We start from the raw sequence: 1,825 nt of genomic DNA, 5'->3' as shown, positions 1-1,825 counted from the left end.
GTCGCCTCCTTCGACCAGCTCGCCAAGGATTTCGAGCTTAACTTCCTAGCGTACGCCCGACCAAAGCCGTCCATGGCATTGCTCCTCGGGCTCAACCAGAAGGAGGACGAGCCCCTCTCCCATTTTGTGAACCAATTTATGACACAAATCCGCGGATTGTCGGATGCTCACCCCTCTTTCTTGATGCAGGCATTCATGACAGGCCTGCGACCCTCCAGGTTCTTCTGGTCACTCGTGGAATGACCCCCCGCCGCGATCCCCGAGATGCTCCAGCGTGCCAGCCAGTTTATCGCCGCGGAGACCTGGATGGCTGGAAGACGGGAGGAACACAAAAAGGTCAAGTTAGAGCCGCCCCGACAGCAACAACCCGCCGCCTCCCGGCGAAAGTTGGATAGACCTAACTCGAGGCCTCCTCTTCCCGCCTTGAATTCGTCCTGGACTAAAATATTCCTACACGAGAGGGGGAAGGGGCTGCTCAAGGACCCTCGCGCGATGAGGAACAAGCGGGAGCTCACAGACCAATCAAGATATTGCCGATTTCATCAGCAGCACGGACACGACACTGAGCAGTGCTATGAGCTGAAGATGCAAATCGAGGAGCTCATCGTCAGAGGTCACCTCGGCCAGTACCTCCAGCCGAACAAAGAGCAGTCGCCTCGCCCAGAGCACCCCGTCGAGCGGCACATCGATGTGATAGCCAGGGGCCCCGCATCAGGAGGAGGCTCCATGTCGGGCAGGAAGGCGTATGCCCGAGCCGCTCCCGACGAAGCCACGGGGCACGAGCCGGAGCCCGAGATTACCTTCCCAACCGGAGCTGCCGAGCGATCCGACCACGACGACGCCTTTGTAATATCGGCCAGGGTAGCCAACGCACAGATGAGGAGGATCATGGTTGACACGGGGAGCTCAGCCGACATACTCTACTTCGATGCCTTGCAGAAGCTGGGCTTGGCCAGGAAGAATTTGAGCCCGATGTGCTCGGCGCTCACCGGTTTCACAGGAGATTCAATATCACCCTTGGGGGCCATTACTTTGCCCTTGACTTTGGGGACCCCGCCGAGGTTGAAGACGGTGATGACCACTTTCCTGGTGGTCGACCTTCCTACCGCCTATAATGCCATACTCGGTCGGCCGACCCTCAACAAGGTCAGAGCGGTCGTCTCGACCTACTACCAGACCATTAAATTCCCAACTCATGCTGGAGTCGGGGAAACCACGGGAAGCCCCCGAGAGTCCAGGCGGTGTTACCTTACCCCCGTATCATTGGGCAAGAGAGCCAGGACCGAGGCGCCCCTAGAAGATCTGCGGGAAACGGAAAAACTAACTCCGCATCCCGAGCCGAGGGGGTCCACCGTTGACATTCCTTTGCGAGAAGCTCGGCCGGACTAGACCATGAAGATCGGCTCGGAGCTACCAGAGCGGGAATGGGAGCAGCTCGTCGGCCTCCTACGGGAAAATGCCGACGTCTTCGCCTGGTCCCCATCGGACATGATGGGTGTCGACCCGGAGGTCGCGGAGCACCATCTCAACATCCCACCTAACGCTCGCCCGGTGAAACAAAAGGCCCGGCACTAGGCCCCCGACCGACAACGTGCAATACAAGAGGAGGTGGACCGGCTCCTAGCCGCGGGCTTCATAGAAGAAGCCAAATATCCTCAATGGCTGTCCAATGTAGTCCTCGTGAAGAAACACAATGGAAGCTGGAGGATGTGTGTTGACTACACCAGTCTCAACAATGCATGCCCTAAAGATTGCTACCCTCTCCCGAAGATCGACCAGCTGGTCGATGCGATGGCCGGTCACGCGCGACTCTCTTTTATGGATG

At 58.3% G+C, this 1,825-nt stretch overlaps 1 protein-coding gene across 1 annotated transcript; it reads left to right on the top strand.

Moving 5' to 3' along the window:
- The first annotated feature begins 264 nt into the window (after positions 1–264).
- LOC135650561 (uncharacterized) lies at positions 265–1,389 on the top strand. Its single transcript, XM_065170032.1, has one exon. It carries the CDS (start codon positions 265–267, stop codon positions 1,387–1,389), a length of 1,125 nt encoding a protein of 374 aa, XP_065026104.1.
- The last annotated feature ends 436 nt before the right edge of the window (positions 1,390–1,825 follow it).

This window comes from Musa acuminata, chromosome BXJ3-10 (genome assembly GCF_036884655.1).
Source record: "Musa acuminata AAA Group cultivar baxijiao chromosome BXJ3-10, Cavendish_Baxijiao_AAA, whole genome shotgun sequence".
Classification (NCBI taxonomy): domain Eukaryota; kingdom Viridiplantae; phylum Streptophyta; class Magnoliopsida; order Zingiberales; family Musaceae; genus Musa; species Musa acuminata.
The sequence above is the reverse complement of the archived record's forward strand: the minus strand, read 5'-3'. Positions and strand labels throughout refer to the sequence as shown.

Coding starts and splice junctions, on each gene's coding strand:
- LOC135650561 (XM_065170032.1), top strand. CDS start 265: ATGCTCCAGCGTGCCAGCCAGTTTATCGCCGCGGAGACCTGGATGGCT.